At 45.5% G+C, this 25245-nt stretch overlaps 1 protein-coding gene across 3 annotated transcripts in view; it reads right to left on the reverse strand.

The window, feature by feature from the left end:
* FGD5 (FYVE, RhoGEF and PH domain containing 5) overlaps positions 1-25245 on the reverse strand; it is a 428915-nt gene that overhangs the window by 399049 nt on the left and 4621 nt on the right. For all 3 annotated transcript variants that reach the window (XM_078661708.1, XM_078661707.1, XM_078661706.1), the window contains exon 2: positions 4251-7188. In XM_078661708.1, the coding sequence (XP_078517834.1) occupies positions 4251-7188 (2938 nt within the window). The remainder of the gene's footprint in view (positions 1-4250; positions 7189-25245) is intronic.

Below are 25245 nucleotides of genomic sequence, written 5' to 3' on the forward strand. Positions count from 1 at the left end.
ACTGGAGGCACCACCCACAATAATCCAGAACATCACTGCACCATCTTCCCTCACTATAGATGCCACCTTACTCTTCATTTCAAAGAAGTGATATCTCTCTCATCCAAGTCTGCTATCAATGCAACCAACAGCTGACCCAAGCCATCACAATTGCAGTTATATTCAAATGCATTATGGGCTGAACACACACCATGATAAATAAATATAATCAATGTGTTAATGGGATCAGAAGAGAAATGTGTGTAGAAGCTACAAATGAATAAAGAGTACACAAAAGTCAGGAAAGAGTGTAGAGAGTATGTTTATTCAAACGTTTGAAGAGTAAGAAATGAACGACATGAAGTAAGTACAACATGGTTAAGGGGATGAAGAGGCAAGGAAACTAACATAATGTATCAGTAAACATTCAAGTGAGATAGACAAGTTAGAGAGTTGGCTCAAAGTGCATTAGGTTCATAATAGAAATGAAAGAGTTGTGAATGTTTCTAAAAGGGTCACCAGGTCTCCTTAAAGGACAAAGTTCTAGAATATAAATAGATCATAATCAACTTTAAAAAGTCAGTAATGGGTAGTGATTGTAGAGACGCTATAAAGGGGGGTCATTGAAAATAATCACAGATATGTGTGGTAGCTTCAAAAGGCGGAGGTATATGGGAACAGTGTTAAGATGTGTATGAAGGCATACAGATGCAAGCATGGAAAATGGACATGGGTCATGACAGATAACAATCTGTTTTTGTGTCTCTGTAATGATGAAATACATGATACGTAAAAGGAGAGGTACAAACAACAGTACGGTCATGTCAATCCAACAATCCGGAAATTAAACTAAACATAAGCACCATTTTGTTGATTTTGTTTAGGGAATTGAACGTAAAATATTGTGTTGTTGTCCAGTTGAGGATGACGTTCACTCAGGTGTGAATTGTGAAGTCGTTCATCATTGTTTGAACTTCCAATTGTGTTGATTTTTCACAACAAATAGGCTTCGGAGGCCTGTCCATTGGATCCACTTGAGTTATTTTGTCTTTCTCTAGCTAGATGATTCCTGCTTAACCCATCACATTGAGATCTATACAAGGGTGGTTGTGACTTGCAAAGCCTGACAGCTGTTGCAGGTGTGCTGTGATACCTCTACTAACTTCCTAACACTTTTAGTTTCCCGCTTGTACCACAAAAGAATAAACAACGTTTATTCATCAGAGGTGAACATTGTGTTGATGTGTTACGTTTAGTGTGTCACATTATTAATGAGAGTTTCTTTAAATCTATAATGCTGATTTAAAATATAAAGAAAGAAAGCTGGGAAGTTTACTCTTAATTTTCCTATATGTAACCATTATAATTTCACGATTTGAGGACTTTATTAAAATTAAAAAATAATCATTAAAGCTTAAAAATGGAATAAAACTTTAAGTAACAACTCTGAGCCATAAACATCCATGCTGTGGGTTTATGTAAAAATACACTGTCTGGATATATAGGTCGAGTCTGGTGGCTTAGTGGACTAGTTAATGTGTACACTGTAGGGGTCTGTGTTTGACCTCATAGTCACAGGTTCAAATCCCTGTGGGTCCACTCAGCCTTTCATCCTTCTCAGGTCGCTAAATGAGTACCATTTAGTTGAGTAACAATAAACATTTGTTCTTCAGCGCCTAGAGACCCTTCAGGGTGAATGAGCACTTTACAAATACACATGTTATGTTGTACAAAAGTAGCATATGCTGGGCTTGTCCTGTATGGACATATTTTACTTTTCTTAAGGATTTCTGTTGTCAAATGGTCCAGTAGTTCAGGGTGTTTGATTCAGCAAAAGTCAATAAACTGCATTCAAGCATGCCTTGTTTACTAGCCACATTTATTTCCTTAGTATGTAGAGAAGACACATATTTCTTCTTGACCACTGTTACATGATGAGATTTATTAGTAATGCTGCTGAAACGTACAAATAAGGATTATGATATGCATGAAACAGAAATACATGGGTGGCAATGATGCTAAAAACAATACAAGGGTCATGGCATGACTTACATAACATACATGTGAGATAATGGTGATGACAGACACATATACAATGTTGTTGATGATGTTTTATACTTAAACAATTGTTTCCAGTACAAAATATAAAGAAATATAAGTATCTTACATGCACACTCCAAACGTATACTCACACACATACCAACTCTTTATTAATAGAAAGACATTTTCTCAAATTATTGCTCCTTTATTAAAGTGATTGATCTAAATCTGATCAAGTTATGTGTTAGCATTCATAACAAACAATTTGGCTCATATGTATGTAGCCCAACTGAGCTACATTCTCTTTTAAAGAACAGTGAAACAATTGTCATATGACCCCGCCTATAGGTAAATCTGTTGTTTATCTAGGGAATATTTTGTGACTGATCAGGTTCTGGGATGTTAATGGGGCACACATTCTTATGGGCCTGTATGAAGAAAAGGAAGGGGTTGATACTTAGCCCTTTAAACTGATTGTAAATGTTAATGAATTAATATTCGAGAAATGATTTGTTTATTTTATTATGTTTTTTCTTTTTTAATGCATTCTCATCTTATTCTAGGATCATGAAGAAACATGTTGGAATCTTAATGATAATATTTTTGTAACAATATTTGTATTAATGTATTTATTATGTGTGCTTTTATGGTAATTTCTAATATGAACGAATAAAGATGATGATGATGATATTGGGGCACATAAGTGGCATAATGGGTTCCTTCTCCTGTCAAGGTTTTCTGCTGCCTTTGACACCATTAATCAACAGATCCTGTTGTAATGGCTGTTCATTGTGGTAAATGTTGCATCACCATTGCTTAACTTGTTCAGGGGTACACTGCTTGGAAAGTATACAGATGTGTCACAGTGCTTAATTTGTGCCGGTGCTTTCCGGTGCTTAGCACCGGCACTTACTTATCAGGGCCGGGTCTACACATGGCAGCGTCTGCACGTCATATCGGAATGACTGCTTTATTGCACAAAGCGTTGATCTTGTCTCCAGAAGTGTTGCGGCTGTGAGAGCCGAGTGCCTAAGCAAAAATTAATGTATACGATGGAGGTCACAGCCCTTGGTTCAGTGTTGCCGAAGGGCGGGAGTAGGGACACCGAATTGGGCTGGAATCTGTATGTATTTGGTTCTGCAGGGCTGTGTGCAGCAGGCAGCCTCACACTGGAACCCTACAGATACAGAATAACGTATGATGTTACCTTGTGGTGTCTCACAGATCTTGCTATTATTGCTTCCTTTTTAACGTTTATCTATTGTCATTAGTTTCCCTGCTAGAGGTTGTGTTGACATACATTCCTGTGCTGATGTAACCCACATGTACACCACAGAAATGACCACACCAAACTACATGTCAATGGTAAAACTCCAAATTAACCTTTTTTTGCCTTAAGATTTACCCTCTGATAGAAACATAATCCCTGAAAGTGGAGAACACACTGTTCAAGCTAGACAACTGTCCCGAAGACCCCAAAATATGCTTTTTTAAATGCATGAATACATTGGTGCCAAAGTATCCTTCAAGTTCACTTTTACCATTCATTCCATTGACCATACCATAAGCACTACTTATTGCTCCTGGAGGTGACATCATAAAGTCAAGAAACAGAAAGGAGAGGCAACTCTGTGCCCATAACATGAGAACTTGAAACTCTACTCCTGTTCTTTCTGATCTTGAAAAAGAACTTTAAAACTCTACCTTTCTTCTCATCATTATCTATAAAAGGATCCTAACCTAGATTAGTCAGTCACCATTATTAATTATTAATATTAGCTAGTATTAGTTATTTGTATGTATGTTTGTGTATAAAACTTATAAAAGCAAATACGCACACTGACCTGCAGATGTGCGCGCACACACCCACACACACACACACACACACACACACACATCCCATTCAAATAGGAGAATTGTACATAATGGCATTTAAAACAATCTTCAATAATTTCACATCTCTGCATTAGCCGAAATTACATCAGTACTTGAAAAAACATTACAGATGTGATACTTCAGTCCCATTGGGGGATTTGTACACAGCAATTAAAACGTAGTTAGTCCTTTCCAACTTAAACATTGCTTATCCTTTATCGTTCCAAAACAATTATAAAAGCACCTTCCTGAAGGAGAGCTAGCAAGGTCAACCTTAGTCTCTGTCTATAATATGTATGAGGAGGTGTCACCTGTTTGGTCAATGCTAACAGGTTTTACATATGAGTTTACAGTACCTTTCAGCTTCCTGCTCAGATGTGTGCTGTTTCATCTCAAATGTGGCGAAGCTGCTCATGTCCACGTAGCCATCATTCTCATTGGCCGATGCCAAAGCCCTACTGGGGTCTTCAAAAAACTCTGTAAATGTTCCAGCCCGGTTTGGTCTCCTTGGAGGGATTTGTATGTTTTCATAATCGGAGTTCATGGCTGGAATGTTTTCATATTCAGATGTGTCGGCGTTGGGAAATGAAATTGACCGCGGCTTGGTCAACGGCAAAGGCATGAAGGGCAGCCTCGACCGATCTTCAAAGGACTCCACTCTTGCCACGCTCCTGCTGAAGGACTTTGGGGTTCCTTTCCTCTTGCCATCCTTGTAGATGAGAACAGCTGAAGGAGAGTCACACGCACGCATCTTCCCAGAATGCGGCTTCAGTTGAGGTGAGCTGCCGACACTCCGCCTGTCCATGTCCAACAGCCTTGAGGGCCCGTGGTAGCTTGATTCAGAAGAAGACCTGGAGGAGGACACATTGACGTCCACGTGGACCTTATTCTCTGCTTTCTTCCTGAATTTCAGTGTAAGGAATCGCTTGAATGAGGACTTTTTCTTCTTAAAATACTTGTCCGGTGATTCGTTCTCTATCAAAAGTGAGGGGGAGCTTTTTGTAATTGGCTTTTTGGTGATACTGGCAAGTTCAAAAGGAGGTGGTATGTCGACTCCAGAGGAAGGCGTAGACACACCACTTGAAGAAAGATAAGTTCTGTGAGAAAAACTGCCCGATGAGGCAAGTACGCAAGGCAAGGAAATGTTGTCATCTTTCATTCTCATTATGCTATTCTCAAACGAGCTCCCGTTACTATCCCTGTACAAAGAAACTGGGCTGTCTCTTCCTTCCACTGAATAAGACCGGGGATATTGTGTAAAACGTCGAGGTTTGGTTGGTAATAACCGGTTGATGTCCATATGCCTCCCCTCAAAGTGTTGGCAATGATTGGAGATAATGTCTGGAATAGGTTCATGCATTATGTGTTGAGACTCCGCCTCTGGTCCTGTTTCCTCCGGAACAGTTTCGGGCACACATCCAGTTATCTTTCCAGAAAGGGATCTTGATCTAGTCACAATATTTTTACGATCGACCGATAACAGGTTATTGTCATTGTCTATACCCAGATCTTCCTTCTGGATTTGGTCACAGAGCATGCCATTTGGTGATGATCTGCTCTGTACCATTCTTTCCTTATGCAGGCTATGTTCACCTCTTGAGTGAGGGCTGTTTTCTAGCACATATGGGTTTTCTTCTTCATCATCTGTAAGTGATAAGGAGTCACTAGAATTAGCTTTATGTTCATAATTGGTCACAGAATCACTATCATGCTGTTGCTCTGTCAGTTCCTTATCATGGACTTCTATTTCATCATCTGAATGCCCATCACAATGTTCATTACCTAGTTTGAGATCCTTAGTTGAGCCCATAGCATCCCCAAACTGCTCTCGGTCCTCATATACCTCTTCCAGGATGCATTCTCTCACTCCATTCTGTTTAAGATTATACTTAATTTCTTCTTCGATGGCTGATTCAGGAACAGAAGTTTCCTGACACGAGTAACCACTTTCCATGTGTAAAAACTCATCCAGGTACCCATGAGGGACATCAACAAGATCTTCATTGCATTCATTCTCATAGGGGATAATTTGACAGCTGTCATCTAAGCTGTCATCTTTCTCAACAGTGTCATCTTTCGAGACCACCCCTTCATCGTGCGCTGCCTCTGAGGATTCCTCCTCGCTTTTTATCTCAATGGTTTCATAACCATCATCCACATTATCCTCTTGTTCTCTGTCAATTTCAGAATTAGGGGTTTTAGGATTGACCATTCCTGGTGCAGCATTCACATCCTTGATCCAAGCATCATTTTGTGAATCATCAGAAAATGTTTCTGTGTGATGTGTAATGTCATCAGAAATTTCTAAGCCATCGTCTGTTGCTTCATCATCTGGAGAATCGCTGGAACCTGAACATATCTCTGCTGTGTTATCAAACAATAGATCACTTTCCTCTTCCTGTAGACAGTCTGAATTAGCATCACTGAGAGCATCATTGATAGCACAGACTTCAGGCACATCATGTGTCATGTTCTCCTCTAAAATTAGAATTGGATCTTCTACCTCATCATTTAACTCTTGGAAATTTAATGTTTCCTCGTCTAATGGTATCAGCTGAACAATATCATCATCACTGATGTTCTTGTTAATGTCCTCTTCAGAATTCAACACCAAGTGGTTTTCAAGATTATATTCATTGTTGCTTTTCACCAGATCCTGGTCAACAGAAGCCTCCTCAGAGACAAATGACAAGTCCTCCCGAGATTCATGATCACTGCTTTCAAAGTCTGCGGCTTTATCATCATTCTGTGATGACGATTCGTCCACATGTAGCTTTGATGAAAATAATTCACAGATGTTTTCAGGGCTGCCTTGGACTTCAGTTTCAATTAACTCATCTGAAGCATCATCAATAGGTTCAACTGCATCCAAAGAGACATGTTCTTCCGCCGTCATCATTAAAGGAGTTTGTTCCTCTCCATCACTCACAACACTCTTATCGTCCTGCGTGTCATCGGCTTCTGGGGAATCTAGGATGCAGTGATCTTCTGATAATTCCAGACACTTGCATTGATGGTCAGCATCTTCACATTCCTCAGCAGTAAGACAGGTGTCAAAGCAGATCATTTCTCCATTGGCACAGTTGTTCAGACTATTGTTGATATAGACACTAGATCTGCCCTCGGTTGCGAACAGAACTGGCTTGGGTGCAAGTGGTGGCTTGGGTCCCCTAGACATAAGGTTTGAATGTTGATGAAGACTTTGTGTCAACACCAGGGAAGGATGTTTACATACAATGATTGGGTCAGCTTGATCAAGACTTGGTTTTGGTGCCAGTGGTGGCTTTGGGAAGTCTGAAAAACACAACAATGCCAACAGATTAGATTAATTTATCAGACACGTTAGCCAGATTAGTAAAAAATCACGTGAAATGTTAACAGAATATTCTCCTCATTTTATCTGCATTAATACTCAATTTGTAAAGTAGATCATTCTAAATCTGAAATTCATTCTTTACTATATCTTGTAAAATCTCAATATTGCAGCATGAAAAATAAGACACTCAGAAAATGGTTTAAAGTGTTGATAACATTGTCTGGGAACTATACGGGTGGAGAAATCTGCAAATGGCAAAATTAGGGTGCAAAATAACTGGACATGGTGAGGTTGATTGTTTTAAAAAACAAATGTATTGCTATTATGGTATGTCTGACAAATACAGGAGTACAAAAGGGACAGATTGGAAGTTTAGTGACCATCTCCAGTATTTTACACAAAGTTGATTTCAAATAATCTGATATTTCCATTCTTATAAGAAATGACAACCCAATACCGTAATAGAACAATGCTGTGGGGGTTGTAATCAGATTGGTGCTGCATTCTTTACTGCACCTTGTAGAAAGTGCCACAGTGCGCAAGTTTATATTTGGGACTTTTTGTCACACCAATCAAATTCACATTGAATAAGATGCTTGCTGTAGGGGTGGGCGGAGCTTGCAGAGTTTTACTCCATGGAATTCCACAGAGTTACATAAAAACTCAGCACCGGGAACTTGCTCCTCACTGTAACATCAGTACGAATGGCACCACGCAGCGCACCAGAGTGCGCTGCTTCTTTCCGCCACAGGAGTAGATTTTCTACTCGAGTGGCAGCTTTCTCAACACAAATGGTAATGACCTGTCGTGACCACCCGTGTTGAGAAAATCTCACCAGGAGGCATTCTAGTGCATAAAAATCTCACTTGTGGACAATTCAATTCAAATTCAAAATTCCTTTACTCGGTTTTCATGAATTTGAAAAACCATAAAAGTACATTTATAAAACGAAAATTTTACCATTAAATATGCTTAAAAATATTTCTGCACACAGGATAAAAACAGTTCATTAATACGTTTTTTAACATCTTATAAAATACAAATAGGCAATCATCAGTTGTAAAAGTCTAAATCTAAAACATAAAATAGAGGGAAGGATAATCATATTCAGAATATAAATCTCACAATCTACTCCAGATTTAACCTATGTCTTACGACAAACTTTAGAAATCTGACATCCTCTTTCGCAGTATGTATGTTCTCACGCACGCTCACCAATTTAACGTTGCCAAGGTCATGTGAGTTATGATACTCGCATAACGTGGAGTAGGCAAGACTCCGCGCCCTCTGCTGGCAGAGCAGAATTTTCTGTCCACCCCTACCTTGCTAGCATGCTTGCCTGTGGGTTGAAATATTACTTGAAGTTAGCACTATTCCGAAAATATGTGAACTGTCCATGATGCTTGACAGTGACTAAATCACCACCAGATACCTTCTTCATGACCAGAATTTTAGTCCTTTTCAAATGAACATAACATAACAATACCAGTAAATATTAGCCAATGAAGGGTACTCATGTTACTGACTAACATTTGCAGCTGTTCACATTTCTGTTTGTATTTATCCCTATTTATTTTTTCTCATCTTATCAGTATCTGACAGTAATTATTTTGTGGTAAGTCAAAAAAAATGAAGCCACAACCAATATATGTCTACTTTTATTTGACTGATAAACATGCACTCACACTTAGATGACCGTCGTTTTATAAACAATCACCCATTTAAATATTACAAAACAGAAAATATTACCATTGTAATACAAATACGCTCACAGCTGTTTAGGCTTCTTTACAAACTCTTCTTCTTTTTCTAACTCCCCATGTTTTTAGCAGTGGCGGCTCCTCCGATAAGGCGGAAGAGCGTAGCCCTACCGAGAAGGTCAAAAAGGTAAAAATGAAATGATAATAACTCATTGTTATTATCATTTTATTTTTACGTCCTTGCTCAGCTGGGATGGGGCGGGGCTGCTCCGCTCACAGAGCAGGGAAGGAGTGATTTGCCCACTCCAAGTGTGCATGACGCTTTGCCCTCTCGGGCCGCTCAAACCATCATGTGCACTTTGTATCTTCTCCATGCAATCTGCACTACAGCCTGCTTAGAGAACTTGCCCAGCTTCCCATTCTCTGGCTGAGCACTGATCCACGGCGCTCAGACCAATCACAACGCTGCATTGCAGCTTTATGATTGGCTATCGGGAGGCGGGGAGCCAGGAGCTTCCTGCCCTGCGGGCAAAGAGGACCGAGAGAAGGAGGAGGCAACAGAGGCGGCAGACAAGTAAGCATCCTTTTATTTTCACTCCATCCCCGCACAACCCCCATCACACCGCCGGAAAAAACCAGCCGCCACTTGCAAAGTCTCAGGCCACAACTACATGGTAGACAGCTCCAAGAGTGACTAAAATGAAGAGAAACTTTCCATTATTCTATATTTAAAAACAAAATACTGATATGGAAACAGATTGTTTTCCTTCTATGTCTATGTGTAAAATTAGTAAAACTAGGAGCCTTATTTATATCACAGATGAGGATTATGCAGAATTTTAGAAAATGTACAATTTAACAGATACTGTCAACAGTCTGCATGAGAGGCAATAAATTGTTCAAACCACTACATCACTGCAGCCTGCAAGCTCTGAGGAATTAATTAACTATCATAAAAGGAAGCAGAACACTAATCTCAATATGTTACCTTAGATTCATAAAATGCAAATCAACCAATAACGCAAATGATCAGATTGTAAACAAGATTTATTATAACACAAAATATTAAATTATTACAGAACTAATTTCACCAAGACCAGTTATAAATTCATTCAAAACACCCATTGCACTGGAAGGTATGACTATATGTTTACATAATAGCTGGAATTTATCAAGGAGAATGGTTAAAATGCTGACAGAAATTATAGAAACAACATCTCAAGGTAACTGGTGCTTTAAGGACCCAAATCCGTGGCACATATTTCATGGACTTTTGATCCATGAGATGTTGAGTGCTAAAAGGTACTATAATGAGACACATCAGTGGCACATGTTTAATAGACTTAGTATCCATGAGATATTAAGTACTAAAATGTGTTACTATGAACCACATCAGTGGCACAAATTTCATGAACTCTGGGTCCATGAGATGTTGAGTGTTAAAGGGTGTTATTATGAGCCACATCGGTGGCAAATATTTCAAGGACTTTGGATCCATGAGATGTTGAGTGCTAAAAGGTGTTATTATGAACCACATCAGTAGCACACATTTCATGGACTTTGGATCCATGGGATGTTGAGTGCTAAAAGGTGTTATTATGAACCACATCAGTGGCACACATTTCATGGACTTTGGATCCATGGGATGTTGAGTGGTGCAAGACGTTATTATGAACCACATCAATGGCACACATTTCATGGACTTTTGATCCATGAGATGTTGAGTGCTAAAAGGTACTATAATGAGACACATCAGTGGCACATGTTTAATAGACTTAGTATCCATGAGATATTAAGTACTAAAATGTGTTACTATGAACTACATCAGTGGCACAAATTTCATGAACTCTGGGTCCATGAGATGTTGAGTGTTAAAGGGTGTTATTATGAGCCACATCGGTGGCAAATATTTCATGGACTTTGGATCCATGAGATGTTGAGTGCTAAAGGGTGTTATTATGAACCACATCGTGGCACACATTTCATGGACTTTGGATCCATGGGATGTTGAGTGGTGAAAGACGTTATTATGAACCACATCAATGGCACACATTTCATGGACTTTGGATCCATGAGATGTTGAGTGCTAAAAGGTGTTATTATGAACCACATCAGTGGCACACATTTCATGGACTTTGGATCCATGGGATGTTGAGTGGTGAAAGACGTTATTATGAACCACATCAATGGCACACATTTCATGGACTTTGGATCCATGAGATGTTGCGTGCTAAAATGTGTTATTATGAACCACATCTGGGGCACACATTTCATGGACTTTGGATCCATGAGATGTTGAGTGCTAAAAGGTGTTATTATGAATCACATCAGTGGCACACATTTCATGGACTTTGGATCCATGGGATGTTGAGTGGTGAAAGACGTTATTATGAACCACATCAATAGCACGCATTTCATGGACCTTGGATCCATAGGATGTTGAATGGTGAAAGACGTTATTATGAACCAAATCAGTGTCATACATTGTATGAACTTTGGATCAATGAGATGTTGAGTGCTAAAAGGTGTTATTATGAACCACATCTAGGGCACACATTTCATGGACTTTGGATCCATAGGATGTTGAATGGGGAAAGACGTTATTATGAACCAAATCAGTGGCATACATTTTATGAACTTTGGATCGATGAGATGTTGAGTGCTAAAAGGTGTTATTATGAACCACATCTAGGGCAGTGGGCACACATTTCGTGGACTTTGGACCCATGGGATGTTTAGTGGTGAAAGACGTTATTATGAACCACATCAGTGGTACACATTTCATGGATTTTGGATCCATGGGATGTTGAGTACTGAAAGGTGTTATGATTAACCACATCAGTGGCACGCATTTCAGGAACTTTGGATCTACGAGATGCTGAGTGCTAAAAGGTGTTATCATGAACCACATCAGTGGCACACATTTTATGGACTTTAGATCAATGGGATGTTGAGTGCTAAAAGATGTTATCATGAACCAAATCAGTGACACTGATTTTATGGACTTTGGATCCATGAGATGGGGATGGGATGTGGCCTTTTGGCTACAGCGGTTGACCTCAAAGCTGGGGAACCTGGTTTGAGTCTTGACAGGTACGCTCAACATCCTGTGTTGTGGGCAAATCACTTAATCTCCCTGTGCCTAACAAAATGATTGTACCCATCTGTAACGCAATTGGTGCTCATGTAAAATGGCTCTGATACCTTTGGGTTGAGTTTGCGCTACATAAAACTCCCCCAAAAAATGTGTATTGTTCAGAGGTGTTATTATGAACCAAATCAGTGGTACACATTTCATGGACTCTAGATCCATGAATGATTAGGTGGCACTCTTGGGATTTAAGTCCCTAATGTTTGGATTTCAAACAGATCTCTGCAGCTGATGCATTGTTGATATTTCCATTGCAATATCTTACTAGCAGTCACCAATAATGTCAAGTACTATACACAGCAGCCTTTATACTACTCAACAGACACGTGTAAAATGGAAGGAGGATTCCCTCTACGACTGTGGCCAGATAAGAAAAACAATTGAAAGTTCTGACTTTCTGAGTGTTTTGAAAGAATTCCATATCATTTGTCCTCAAAAAATCTAAAAGTCTGTCCTGTTTGGCATCACATGTTTCAGAGTGTTTTGAGTGTAAATTGAACTAAAATACATTAAAGGCTCCACATGTTGGAAGCCAACCTATGACCGTGCTGACAGCATGGATAGAATTTAACAAAAATGTACAATTGTTTTTTTTCAACATGCATGATCCATGTCAACTTTCTTCAAGCATCCTCTAAAGTAATGATTCTTGGATTTAGAATTAGGGAATACATTAGCAGGAACCCAACACAGTCTGTTAAAGTAAACTTCTTCTGCTACTCTGTCCATTTCTGGGTGACTGATGTCCTGTATCTGGATGCATGGTTTCAAGGGAAGGTGCTGCAAGAGCTGGACAACAAGGTAGCTCTTAATATGTAGATGAAGATAATGGGCGCCAGAATGCAGGATGGTGGGGAGAGTTGGGTCATAAGAAGCAACAGAGGTTGGTAGAAATACAGGCTTGCAAACTTTATGCGAGTCTCATGCGTTAAGGCACACCCTAACTAATTTGTTGTAATTCCTACACCTTTGTGCATACTCTATTATTGAATGGGGTCAAGATTGTACCCTCAGATAAACTAAAAATTAAAAAACTGTTAACCGATCACTTTGTGAATTGCAGATCAGCAGAGGACACAACCAAACAATCTGTAGCTGCCCTCAGTCTTATAAAAAATGAGGGCATGGAGCCATACTTGTACCTGGTTCATAATACACACGATAGATTTTTAATGACCCGCCTTAGGTTTAATTTACTACCACACCTATTAGAGGATCCTGCAGGATTCACTCCAACAATTGCGCAGAAGGGTGCTTGTGGTTGCGACAGTAGGTCTCCACAAGACACCCTTCATTTTGTACTGCTGTGCCCCTTTTTTAAATTTCCCCGGTGTAAATATTTGGTACAAATTTTACAGAGAGAAAAATGTAGGCACGCTAAAATGGCTTTACTCTATTTACAAAGAGCTAATGATCCATGGACCCTCCATTGCATTATGAACTTTCTGAGGCTCGCCGTAAGGCTAAGAAATACAAGAGGAGTTAGCTAAAACTATGTGGTCTTTTTTTAAAAATGTGTATGTGCCTTTTTTTAACTTTTTTATCTATTTGTAATGGTAATTCCAGATGATTGTTAGCTGTAATTTAATTCTATTTTCATCCTGTATATATTGTGTACTTTTATGATGTATCTTTTTCATCGAATAAAGAATTACTGACTGAATGGGGTCTTATGCAATGGAGCACATACTCACTGGGTGTGAGTTTCACCTCCAGGTGCTCAATGTCACTCATTAGGTGTGAGGCTCACATGTTGAAGCGGAGTCTGACTCACTGATTGTGATTCACCCTTCCTAGAGCGTAGTCTTTCTGACTCTTTGCTTAAGTTGAGTCAGTTCCAAAACTTGGGACATGTTTCGCTCACTGGGTGTGAGTTTGAAGCATTAGTGCACAATCTTTCTAATTCTGCATGAATCTCACGCTTTGGTGAACAGTCTCTGAATGCTTTTTCTAGTTTATGCCTTGAAGTATAATGACCCCTCCAGGTGAAGGGGTACTGGTTAAGTAGGTAGTCACCATTGCTAGCATCAGCTTGCAGTATGCAAGCAAAACGGCCCTGGACTTCCAGCAATTCTTTATGATTTCAAATTGATGTGGGAGTACATAGTTAATCTGCTGGTGCACATCTAGAAAACAATCAGTTTCACAAGAAATATCAAAAAGTTAACAATATTTTCAGCAGTTTTATTGGATATCCCATCTGCCATATTACAATTCCATTATATCCTATTGCACTATATGGCAGACAGGATATTTGTCACGTTTGTGGCAGAGTAACTCGTCTGCCAAACTCCAAATCAGGCCCTATGTGTCTAAGGGATAAAGAGGTGTAAATAGACCTGGGTCATTGTGTGGCCATGAAAGACATGTCAGGTATAATAAACGTTTCATCCTGAAGTTCGATCCATGGGTGATCACTCTGAGATGTCATGCGAGTTCCACATCAACCGTCTTGACATCTTTGCGTTTGCTCTGAAGATACCAGGCGTCCAGAATGACCTCCTGATGTATGACAGCAAATCATTTACTTGATTGAATGACTCTGAAGACAATGCCAATAGTCCTAGGCTTGACCTTCAAGAAGGTATTGGGAGCGATGACGTGGGCTACTCATGCTCTACTGTAAACCTTTTAGATGGACAAGGAAAAAAGTTGCTGAAAAGTAGTTGACCATGAACTTGAGTGGTTCTGTTTTTTGATCATGTGATGCTGTGGGGAGCAGCAAACAAGCAACAAGATGGATAGGTGCGTGTGCAGGTTGGTGCACCAAATGACTTCAATAGCTGCTTGCTTTGATACACTTCAGTTCTGAGGGCTTCCTTCCACCATGATGAGGTTGGAGACAGGACTCATTTTGGTGTCTCCATCAACTATGCTATTGAAAGTAAATATACAGGTCCCCTATGCAGAGCCATTTTCTTCTGTAAACATACATTTGTGGCTATGAAGAGCTCCATTTACACCTGTCAGTCATCCACAAAAGGATATCTAGTAAACCTCTGAATATAGCTGCCCTGGGCTACTGTGTATGGGACTGTACCAATTGATGCACTGTGGTCACTGCCTTGAATAATATTTGCTGATTAATTGACAGCCAATGCAAAGCCCAGAGGGTGGAGGTGTTACCTTCTCTCAGGTTTTTACCAACTTATGAGCTTGGCTACAGTATTCTGCAATTGTTGTGGCCTGTATGAGAGTTGGCAGCAGGCGTGGCCTGTCCTTGATAGCACAAGGGCCTCGCTCCCCCACCTTTTTGGAAACATGAAGCGTGTCTGTCAGGCTGGGCAAAGGTCAGCCTGACCGACACTCTTTATGTTCAGGTCAGGCAGCCAAGTGATGTACTTGTGCTAAATGCACAGGCTCCTGGATGCCTCATAACCACCCCTAAACCCTAAATTACACTTACCTCCCTATGCCACTACTCACCTCTAAACCCTAAAATACCCTTACCACCCTATCCCACTACCCACCTCTAAACCCTAAAATACCTTTACCTACCCTATATACCCACCCCACATCCCTAATAACACACTTACAACCTGTATCCTTAACCACCCCATAAATCCTAAAAATACTCTTTCCACCCAAAACCCTTACCCACCCCTAAACCCTGAAAACACCCTTACAACCCAAAACCCTTACCCATCCCTAAACCATAAAAATACCCTTATAACCCAATACCCTTACACACTTAAAACTAAAAACTCCCTTATGACCCAAAAGACATACCCACCCTTAAACCCTAAAAATAAGCTTACAACCCAATACCTTACTCAGCCCATTGCCCTAAAAACAGCCTTACAACCCAATACTCTTACTCGCAATACCGACGCAAGGATCATTCTAACAAGTGAATCCGCTGCGATTTAAGTAAAATCGGAAATATCTCTGTGTCCCACTGCCAGCCCTGCTCAGTGCCAGATGCTAAAATCCTCTATACCATAATTCCAAAAGCACAGGGTTGCTCCTACAAAACAGATCTGTTGCGTTCAGTGCTTAATTTGTGCCGGTGCTTTCCGATGCTCAGCACCGGCAGTTAATTGCCAGCACCGGGGCTTATGACTGTCTGCCACATGATAGTGGTGTCTGCCAATGTAGGTAGGTACGAGCACAGCAACTTCTGTTTATTATTTCAATGTACAATAATTAGTATTTGCCTCCAAAGCCATTCTTTTAGCTTTGGGGGGGGGGGGGGGCTGTGATAGTATAAATGGGCACACTTTTAACAGTGTGACGATTAGTAGTGTGTTAGTGCTGTCATTGGCAGTGCTGTCAGGGGCAACGGAGGGTGCAAGCTCTAGTGTCCTCCTGTCGAAAGCCCCGGCACTATGTTTTTTTTTTTTTTACAAATTAAGCACTGGTCGTGTTGGGTCACATGTTTGAATTGTCGTAAGATAGCTCCGTGGGTTAATGCTCCTATAGAACAGATACCCGTGTATCTTAGAAGTAAGTTACAGGGGCAAGGCGTGATTGGTCAGTTCGCCCATTGAGAGATTGGTGCTAAATCTGTAGGTAACAGGTTTGCATTCAATCACACTTGCAGGTTTATATCATAATACGATTGCTCAGTGGGCAACAGCACAAGCAGAGCAGGTTGGCGTTTAACCATAAATGTTAATTCTGACAGGATCAACTCTGCATTGCATCATAAATCAGTTTGGTTTTAAAAGGACTTAAATATTTTAGCTCCGAGAAATGAGTCAGTACATGTCAAGTGCTAGACCCCCACCATTCTTATGCGCCTCGAGAGGCCTCGCGGCGCGGTCCCCAGCAGCGGACGCGCAATCTGGCACGTCTCTAGGACCCCTGCATCCCGGCTCCATCCTGCTCCCATCCCTTCTCTCAGTGGCAGGAAGCAAACAACGCCGTCGCTTCTGGAGACGGATGGACCTGCCTTGTCCCGTTCCTGACTCGCCCCAGATCCGGAGCGCTGTGGGCGCTGCCCGCGTTCACATGCGGCCCCAGCCTTGACTCTTCGCAGAAATCCACTCAGAGAGATGGATGCTTTAGGGCTGAGAGTCAGGAACTGGGCCTTTTTGTATGAAAAATGAGCAGAAACCTTGAAGGCAGGCTATGTCGCCAGCCAGGCATCTCCGCTGCTGAGGGGCCCCAGATGCTGGCGTAGGTAGAGAAGCGGGCATGCGCAATGGGCCTAAAGGGCTTGAATCTTCTGCATTTTGGTGAAGTGAAACTGTGGAATGGTAAAATGTCTTGTCATGGGGCAATTCAAGCCCTTAGCTCACCACCCTTAGGTCACCAGGCTTACTTTATCACCCCTAGTTTACCACCCTTAGGCCACCAGGCTTAGTTTATCCCCCCTAGCTCACCACCCTTAGGTCACCAGGCTTAGAGTATCCCCCCTAGCTCACCACCCTTAGGTCACCAGGCTTAGTTTAGCCCCAGTAGGTCACCACCATTAGAGCACCAGGCTTAGTTTGTCCCCCCTAGCTCACCACCCTTAGGGCACCAGGATTAGTTTACCCCGCCCCCCAGCTCACCACCCTTAGGCCACCAGGCTTAGTTTATCCCCCCTAGCTCACCACCCTTAGGTCACCAGGCTTAGAGTATCCCCCCTAGCTCACCACCCTTAGGTCACCAGGCTTAGTTTAGCCCCACTAGGTCACCACCCTTAGGGCACCAGGCTTAGTTTGTCCCCCCTAGCTCACCACCCTTAGGGCACTAGGTTTAGTTGATCCCTCCTAGCTCACCACCCTTAGGTCACCAGGCTTAGTTTATCCCCACTAGCTCACCACCCTTAGGTCACCAGGCTTAGTTTATCCCCACTAGCTCACCACCCTTAGGGCACCAGGTTTAGTTTGTCCCCCCTGGCTCACCACCCTTAGGTCACCAGGCTTAGTTTGTCCCCCCCTATCTCACCACTCTTAGATCGCCAGGCTTAATTAACCTCCCCCCCCCCCTAGCTCACCACCCTTAGGTCACCAGGCTCAGTTTATCCCCCCTGGCTCACCACCCTTAGGTCACCAGGCTTAATTTATCCCCCCTAGCTCACCACCCTTAGATCACCAGGCTCAGTGTATCCCTCCTAGCTCACCACCCTTAGGTCACCGGGCTTAGTTTATCCCCCCTTGTTTACCACCCTTAGGGCACCAGGCTTAGTTTGTCCCCCCTAGCTCACCACTCTTAGGTCACCAGTCTTAGTTTATCCCCCCTAGCTCACGACCCCTAGGTCACCAGGCTTAGTTTATCCCCGCTAGCTTGCCACCATTAGGTCCCCAGGCTTAGTTTATCCCCCTAAGTCACCACTCTTAGATCACCAGGCTTAGTTTATTCCCCTAGCTCACCACACTTAGGTCACCAGGCTTAGTTTATCCCCCTAGCTCACCACACTTAGGTCACCAGGCTTAGTGTATCCCCCTAGCTCACCACACCTATATCACCAGACTTAGTTTATCCCCCCTAGCTCACCACTCTTAGATCACCAGGCTTAGTTTATCCCCCTAGCTCACCACACTTAGGTCACCAGGCTTAGTTGATCCCCCCTAGCTCACCACCCTTAGGGCACCAGGATTAGTTTACCCCACCCCCCAGCTCACCATCCTTAGGGCACCAGGCTTAGTTTATCCCCCTGGCTCACCATCCTTAGGTCACCAGGCTTAGTTTACCCCCCACCCTCCCCCCAGCTCACCACCCTTAGGTCACCAGGCTTAGTCTATCCCCCCTAGCTCACCACCCTTATGGCACCAGGCTTAGTTTATCCCTCCTGGCTCACCACCCTTAGGTCACCAGGCTTAGTTTATCCCCCAGCTCACCGCCCTTAGGGCACTAGGCTTAGTTTATTCCCCTAGCTCACCACCCTTAGGGCACTAGGCTTAATTTATCCCCCTATCTCACCACCCTAAGGGCACCAGGCTTAGTTTACACGCTCACCACCATTAGGGCACCAGGCTTAGTTTATCCCCTAGCTCATCACCCTTAGGGCACCAGGCTTAGTTTACAAGCTCACCACCATTAGGGCACCAGGCTTAGTTTATCCCCCTAGCTCACCACACTTAGGTCACCAGGCTTAGTTTATCCCCCTAGCTCACCACACTTAGGTCACCAGGCTTAGTTGATCCCCCCTAGCTCACCACCCTTAGGGCACCAGGATTAGTTTACCCCGCCCCCCAGCTCACCATCCTTAGGGCACCAGGCTTAGTTTATCCCCCTAGCTCACCACCCTTAGGGCACTAGGCTTAGTGTATCCCCTCTAGCTCACCACCCTTAGGGCACCAGGCTTAGTTTATCCCCTCTAGCTCACCACCCCTAGGGCACCAGGCTTAGTTTACACGCTCACCACCATTAGGGCACCAGGCTTAGTTTATTACCCCTAGCTCTCTGCCCATCGCTCTTTGCTCACTGCCCTTAGCTCACTACCCACAGATCTACACCCTCTGCCCTTAGCACCGACCTCGATAATGTTATCTAAACACAGTTGGCTCATAAGTCACTCACTGTCCTTAGCTCACCACCCTAAGCTCTTAGGTCACTCCCCTTGGCTCCCTACCTGTAAGTCTTAGCACACTGCCCTTAGCTCAAACCCCAGCCCTTAGCTCACTATGTTTAGGCCCTAACACAAAACTCTTAGCTCCTAATTCACTGCCCCAGATCCATTAGCTACTATAACACATCACCCGTAGCTCACCACTCTTAGCTCACTGCCTTTACATCACTACACCGGGGCCCTTAGTTCACGGCCCTTGGTTCTGTTCTCACTGCCTTTACTCGCCGCCCATAGTTAGCTCTGCTCTCCCTCCTCTTAGCTCACTGCCCCTAGCTCTTTGCTCACTGCCTTTGCTCACTGTTCTAAGCTCGCTGGGCTTACACTGCCTGTAGCGCTTGGCTCACTGCCCTTTACTCTTTGCCCTTCGCTGACTGCCCTTAGCTCACTGCCCCTCAACTGACAGTTCCAAGCTCGCCACCAATGGCTCTTAGCGCACTGCCCTCAGCTCGCCCTTGTTGTTTCACTGCCCCTTAGCTGACAGTCCTAAGCTCACCACGAACAGCTCTTAGCGCTCTGCTCTCAACTCACCCCTGTTGTTTCACTGCCCTTCAGCTGACAGTTCCAAGCTCGCCACCAATGGCTCTTAGCGCACTGCCCTCAGCTCGCCCCTGTTGTTTCACTGCCCCTTAGCTCACTGTCCCTCAGCTGACCGTTCTAAGCTCGCCACCAATGGCTCTTAGCGCACTGCCCTCAGCTCGCCCCTGTTGTTTCACTGCCCCTCAGCTGACAGTTCCAAGCTCGCCACCAGTGGCTCATAGCGCACTGCCCTCAGCTTGCCGCTGTTGTTTCACTGCACCTTAGCTCACTGTCCCTCAGCTGACAGTTCCAAGCTCGCCACCAATGGCTCTTAGCGCACTGCCCTCAGCTCGCCCCTGTTGTTTCACTGCCCCTTAGCTGACAGTCCTAAGCTCACCACGAACAGCTCTTAGCGCACTGCCCCTCAACTGTCAGTTCCAAGCTCGCCACCATTGGCTCTTAGCGCACTGCCCTCAGCTCGCCCTTGTTGTTTCACTTCTCCTCAGCTGACAGTTCCAAGCTCGCCACCAGTGGCTCTTAGCGCACTGCCCTCAGCTCGCCCCTGTTGTTTCACTGCCCCTTAGCTCACTGTCCCTCAGCTGACAGTTCCAAGCTCGCCCCTTGTTTCACTGTCCCTCAGCTAACAGTTCCAAGCTCGCCACCAATGGCTCTTAGCGCACTGCCCTCAGCTCGCCCTTGTTGTTTCACTGCCCCTTAGCTGACAGTCCTAAGCTCACCACGAACAGCTCTTAGCACACTGCTCTCAACTCACCCCTGTTGTTTCACTGCCCCTCAGCTGACAGTTCCAAGCTCGCCACCAGTGGCTCTTAGCGCACTGCCCTCAGCTCGCCCCTGTTGTTTCACTGGCCCTTAGCTGACAGTCCTACGCTCATCACGAACAGCTCTTAGCGCACTGCTCTCAACTCACCCCTGTTGTTTCACTGCCCCTCAGCTGACAGTTCCAAGCTCGCCACCAGTGGCTCTTCGTGCACTGCCCTCAGCTCGCCCCTGTTGTTTCACTGCCGCATATCTCACTGTCCCTCAGCTGACAGTTCCAAGCTCGCGACCAATGGCTCTTAGCGCACTGCCCTCAGCTCGCCCCTGTTGTATCACTGCCCCTTAGCTGACAGTCCTAAGCTTACCACGAACAGCTCTTAGCGCACTGCCCTCAGCTCACCCCTGTTGCTTCACTGCCCTCAGCTGACAGTTCCCAGCTCGCCACCAGTGGCTCTTAGCGCACTGCCCTCAGCTCGCCGCTGTTTTTTCACTGCCCCTTAGCTGACAGTCCTAAGCTCACCACGAACAGCTCTTTGCGCACTGCCCTCAGCTCACCCCTGTTGTTTCACTGTCCCTTAGCAGACAGTCCTAAGCTCACCACGAACAGCTCTTAGCGCACTGCCCTCAGCTCACCCCTGTTGTTTCACTGCCCCTTAACTGACAGTCCTAAGCTCACCACAAAAAGCTCTTAGCGCACTGCTCTCAACTCACCCCTGTTGTTTCACTGCCCCTTAGCTGACAGTCCTAAGCTCACCACGAACAGCTCTTAGCGCACTGCCCCAGCTCACCCCTGTTGTTTCACTGCCCCTCAGCTGACAGTTCCAAGCTCACCACCAGTGACTCTTAGCACACTGCCCTCAGCTCACCCCTGTTGGTTCACTGCCCCTTAGCTGACAGTCCTAAGCTCACCACGAACAGCTCTTAGCGCAATGCCCCAGCTCACCCTTGTTGTTTCACTGCCCCTCAGCTGACAGTTCCAAGCTCGCCACCAGTGACTCTTAGCGCACTGCCCTCAGCTCGCCGCTGTTGTTTCACTGCCCCTTAGCTCACTGTCCCTCAGCTGACAGTTCCAAGCTCACCACCAATGGCTCTTAGCGCACTGCCCTCAGCTCGCCCCTGTTGTTTCACTGCCCCTTAGCTGACAGTCCTAAGCTCACCACGAACAGCTCTTAGCGCACTGCCCCTCAAATGTCAGTTCCAAGCTCGCCACCATTGGCTCTTAGCGCACTGCCCTCAGATCGCCCCTGTTGTTTCACTGCCCCTTAGCTCACTGTCCCTCAGCTGACAGTTCCAAGCTCGCCCCTTGTTTCACTGCCCCTTAGCTGACAGTCCTAAGCTCACCACGAACAGCTCTTAGCGCACTGCTCTCAACTCAGCCCTGTTGTTTCACTGCCCCTTAGCTCACTGTCCCTCAGCTAACAGTTCCAAGCTCGCCACCAATGGCTCTTAGCGCACTGCCCTCAGCTCGCCCTTGTTGTTTCACTGCCCCTTAGCTGACAGTCCTAAGCTCACCACGAACAGCTCTTAGCGCACTGCTCTCAACTCACCCCTGTTGTTTAACTGCCCCTCAGCTGACAGTTCCAAGCTGGCCACCAGTGGCTCTTAGCGCACTGCCCTCAGCTCGCCCCTGTTGTTTCACTGGCCCTTAGCTGACAGTCCTAAGCTCACCAAGAACAGCTCTTAGGGCACTGCTCTCAACTCACCCCTGTTGTTTCACTGCCCCTCAGCTGACAGTTCCAAGCTCGCCACCAGTGGCTCTTCGCGCACTGCCCTCAGCTCTCCCCTGTTGTTTCACTGCCCCTTATCTCAATGTCCCTCAGCTGACAGTTCCAAGCTCGCCACCAATGGCTCTTAGCGCACTGCCCTCAGCTCGCCCCTGTTGTTTCACTGCCCCTTAGCTGACAGTCCTAAGCTTACCACGAACAGCTCTTAGCGCACTGCTCTCAACTCACCCCTGTTGTTTCACTGCCCCTCAGCTGACAGTTCCAAGCTCGCCACCAGTGGCTCTTCGCGCACTGCCCCAGCTCACCCCTGTTGTTTCACTGCCCCTTAGCTCACTGTCCCTCAGCTGACAGTTCCAAGCTCGCCACCAATGCCCTCAGCTCGCCCCTGTTGTTTCACTGCCCCTTAGCTGACAGTCCTAAGCTTACCACGAACAGCTCTTAGCGCACTGCCCTCAGCTCACCCCTGTTGCTTCACTGCCCTCAGCTGACAGTTCAAAGCTCGCCACCAGTGGCTCTTAGCGCACTGCCCTCAGCTCGCCCCTGTTGTTTCACTGCCCCTTAGCTGACAGTCCTAAGCTCACCACGAACAGCTCTTAGCGCACTGCCCTCAGCTCACCCCTGTTGTTTCACTGTCCCTTAGCTGACAGTCCTAAGCTCACCACGAACAGCTCTTAGCGCACTGCCCTCAGCTCACCCCTGTTGTTTCACTGCCCCTTAGCTGACAGTCCTAAGCTCACCACGAAAAGCTCTTAGCGCACTGCTCTCAACTCACCCCTGTTGTTTCACTGCCCCTTAGCTGACAGTCCTAAGCTCACCACGAACAGCTCTTAGCGCACTGCCCCAGCTCACCCCTGTTGTTTCACTGCCCCTCAACTGACAGTTCCAAGCTCGCCACCAGTGATTCTTAGCGCACTGCCCTCAGCTCACCCCTGTTGGTGCACTGCCCCCTAGCTGACAGTCCTAAGCTCACCACGAACAGCTCTTAGCGCACTGCCCCAGCTCACCCCTGTTGTTTCACTGCCCCTCAGCTGACAGTTCCAAGCTCGCCACCAGTGACTCTTAGCGCACTGCCCTCAGCGCACCCCTGTTGTTTCACTGCCCCTTAGGTCACTGCCCCTTAGCTGACAGTCCTAAGCTCACCACGAACAGCTCTTAGCGCACTGCCCCAGCTCACCCCTGTTGTTTCACTGCCCCTCAGCTGACAGTTCCATGCTCGCCACCAGTGACTCTTAGCGCACTGCCCTCAGCGCACCCCTGTTGTTTCACTGCCCCTTAGCTCACTGCCCCTTAGCTGACAGTCCTAAGCTCACCACGAACAGCTCTTAGCGCACTCTCCTCAGCGCACCCCCGTTGGTTCACTGCCCCTTAGCTGACAGTCCTAAGCTCACCACAAACTGCTTTTAGCGCACTGCCCCAGCTCACCCCTGTTGTTTCACTGCCCCTCAGCTGACAGTTCCAAGCTCGCCACCAGTGACTCTTAGCGCACTGCCCTCAGCTCGCCGCTGTTGTTTCACTGCCCCTTAGCTCACTGTCCCTCAGCTGACAGTTCCAAGCTCGCCACCAATTGCTCTTAGCGCACTGCCCTCAGCTCGCCCCTGTTCTTTCACTGCCCCTTAGCTGACAGTCCTAAGCTCACCACGAACAGCTCTTAGCGCACTGCCCCTCAACTGTCAGTTCCAAGCTCGCCACCATTGGCTCTTAGCGCACTGCCCTCAGCTCGCCCCTGTTGTTTCACTTCTCCTCAGCTGACAGTTCCAAGCTCGCCACCAGTGGCTCTTAGCGCACTGCCCTCAGCTCGCCCCTGTTGTTTCACTGCCCCTTAGCTCACTGTCCCTCAGCTGACAGTTCCAAGCTCGCCCCTTGTTTCATTGCCCCTTAGCTGACAGTCCTAAGCTCACCACGAACAGCTCTTAGCGCACTGTACTCAACTCAGCCCTGTTGTTTCACTGCCCCTTAGCTCACTGTCCCTCAGCTAACAGTTCCAAGCTCGCCACCAATGGCTTTTAGCGCACTGCCCTCAGCTCGCCCTTGTTGTTTCACTGCCCCTTAGCTGACAGTCCTAAGCTCACAACGAACAGCTCTTAGCGCACTGCTCTCAACTCACCCCTGTTGTTTCACTGCCCCTCAGCTGACAGTTCCAAGCTCGCCACCAGTGGCTCTTAGCGCACTGCCCTCAGCTCGCCCCTGTTGTTTCACTGGCCCTTAGCTGACAGTCCTAAGCTCACCACGAACAGCTCTTAACGCACTGCTCTCAACTCACCCCTGTTGTTTCACTGCCCCTCAGCTGACAGTTCCAAGCTCGCCACCAGTGGCTCTTCGCGCACTGCCCTCAGCTCGCCCCTGTTTTTTCACTGCCCCTTATCTCACTGTCCCTCAGCTGACAGTTCCAAGCTCGCCACCAATGGCTCTTAGCGCACTGCCCTCAGCTCGCCCCTGTTGTTTCACTGCCCCTTAGCTGACAGTCCTAAGCTTACCACGAACAGCTCTTAGCGCACTGCTCTCAACTCACCCCTGTTGTTTCACTGCCCCTCAGCTGACAGTTCCAAGCTCGCCACCAGTGGCTCTTCGCGCACTGCCCCAGCTCACCCCTGTTGTTTCACTGCCCCTTAGCTCACTGTCCCTCAGCTGACAGTTCCAAGCTCGCCACCAATGGCTCTTAGCGCACT

This window comes from Lissotriton helveticus, chromosome 9, assembly GCF_964261635.1.
Source record: "Lissotriton helveticus chromosome 9, aLisHel1.1, whole genome shotgun sequence".
Classification (NCBI taxonomy): domain Eukaryota; kingdom Metazoa; phylum Chordata; class Amphibia; order Caudata; family Salamandridae; genus Lissotriton; species Lissotriton helveticus.